Source organism: Suricata suricatta, chromosome 13 (assembly GCF_006229205.1).
Source record: "Suricata suricatta isolate VVHF042 chromosome 13, meerkat_22Aug2017_6uvM2_HiC, whole genome shotgun sequence".
In the NCBI taxonomy this organism is placed as follows: Eukaryota; Metazoa; Chordata; class Mammalia; order Carnivora; family Herpestidae; genus Suricata; species Suricata suricatta.
Window position 1 is genome coordinate 6,183,686 of NC_043712.1, and position 1,422 is coordinate 6,185,107.

At 67.3% G+C, this 1,422-nt stretch overlaps 1 protein-coding gene across 1 annotated transcript in view; it reads left to right on the top strand.

Moving 5' to 3' along the window:
- Positions 1–906: 906 nt before the first annotated feature.
- The window catches only part of IER5L (immediate early response 5 like), a 2,449-nt gene continuing 1,933 nt past the window's right edge, over positions 907–1,422 (top strand). The window contains exon 1 of the mRNA XM_029921065.1: positions 907–1,419. Coding sequence (XP_029776925.1) covers positions 1,099–1,419 — 321 coding nt within the window. The 5' untranslated portion in view covers positions 907–1,098. The remainder of the gene's footprint in view (positions 1,420–1,422) is intronic.

Here is a 1,422-nt window from a genome sequence, read left to right on the forward strand (position 1 = left end):
CCCTGCTCTGCAGCCAGTCACCAGGCAAGGGATTCTGGGTGTTTCTGGCAAGGGCTGCCCCACACTAGGCACATAATAATGGTTCTCATTTAGGAAAGAAAGGTTACAGAACCCGTGAAAGGACACTCCGGTGATAAGGACCCTTTGTGGGGCTCAGAAGGCCTGTGGACCTCAGCTGGTCCTGAGGCCACAGGCTCTCTGAGACCAAGATGCACCATGCTTTGGGGTTTCCCATCAGACAAATGGGGAGGACGTCAGTTCCCCGAGTGAATTCCAAGACCCCTGGGCCAACAAGTCAGGGGAGTCAGGCCCAATATTCTCTGCGGTTGAGGTACCTCCAAATCTCTCTCCCTTGAGGGTCCCCAAGGTCAGGCCGGCGACCCCACCAGTCTCCTGCGAAAGCCTGGGTGCCGCGGGTCACGCGGGATCGGCAGGTGAGAAAGGAGGTACCGCGTGGCCAGGAGCGGGGACTTGCACGCACCTGCCGCAGGTGAGGCCCAGCCATGCGGAAGGGGGAGGAGCCGTCGTCGCGGCACTGAGGTGAGCCGACCCCCGGCTCCCAGCAGCCAGGCCGAGGGCGCCCGCGGGCTCCAGCGTGGCGGCTACGAGGAGACCCATGGTGCGCACAGCGGCCCCAGCGGCTCCGAGTCCCGCGCGGCTCGGCAGCCCCAGGAGAACATTCGAGGCAGCGGCGGCGTTGGAGGCCCCGGGTCCGTTCGGTATTTGAATAGCACAAAGGAACCGCCTTGGTCTGATTGGCCAGCCGAGTGGCCCCGGGGCGGGCAGCGCCTGTCACTCGGGAGGCTCTCCGTGCTCCTATTGGCTCATCAGGTGTGGGGCGTGGCCCTAACGCCCGGCTAAATAGCTGGGGCCGGGGCCGGCCGAGGCTCATTGCTTTGGCGCCGAGCGGGGAGCACGAGCCTGCGGGTGGCGCGCAGCGCATGGTGGCGGCTCCTCTCGGAGCGCAGCCGACCCGCTGACCCGGGCTCCGTTTCCCCTACCCGGCGCGCCCCGGTGGCCGGCTGGAGGCCGAGACAGCAGCAGCCTTAACAGCAGCAGCGGCCGCGGCTGCTCCGCCGCCACCGTCTCCGCGGGAGCATGGAGTGCGCCCTGGACGCCCAGAGCCTGATCAGCATCTCCCTGCGCAAGATCCACAGCTCTCGGACCCAGCGCGGCGGCATCAAGCTGCACAAGAACCTCCTGGTGTCCTACGTGCTCCGCAACGCGCGCCAGCTCTACCTGAGCGAGCGCTACGCCGAGCTCTACCGGCGCCAGCAGCAGCAGCAACAGCAGCAGCAGCAACAGCAGCAACAGCAGCAGCCGCCCCACCACCAGCACCAGCACCTCGCGTACGCGGCGCCCGGCATGCCGGCCAGCGCGGCCGACTTCGGCCCGCTCCAACTTGGCGGCGGCGGGGACGCG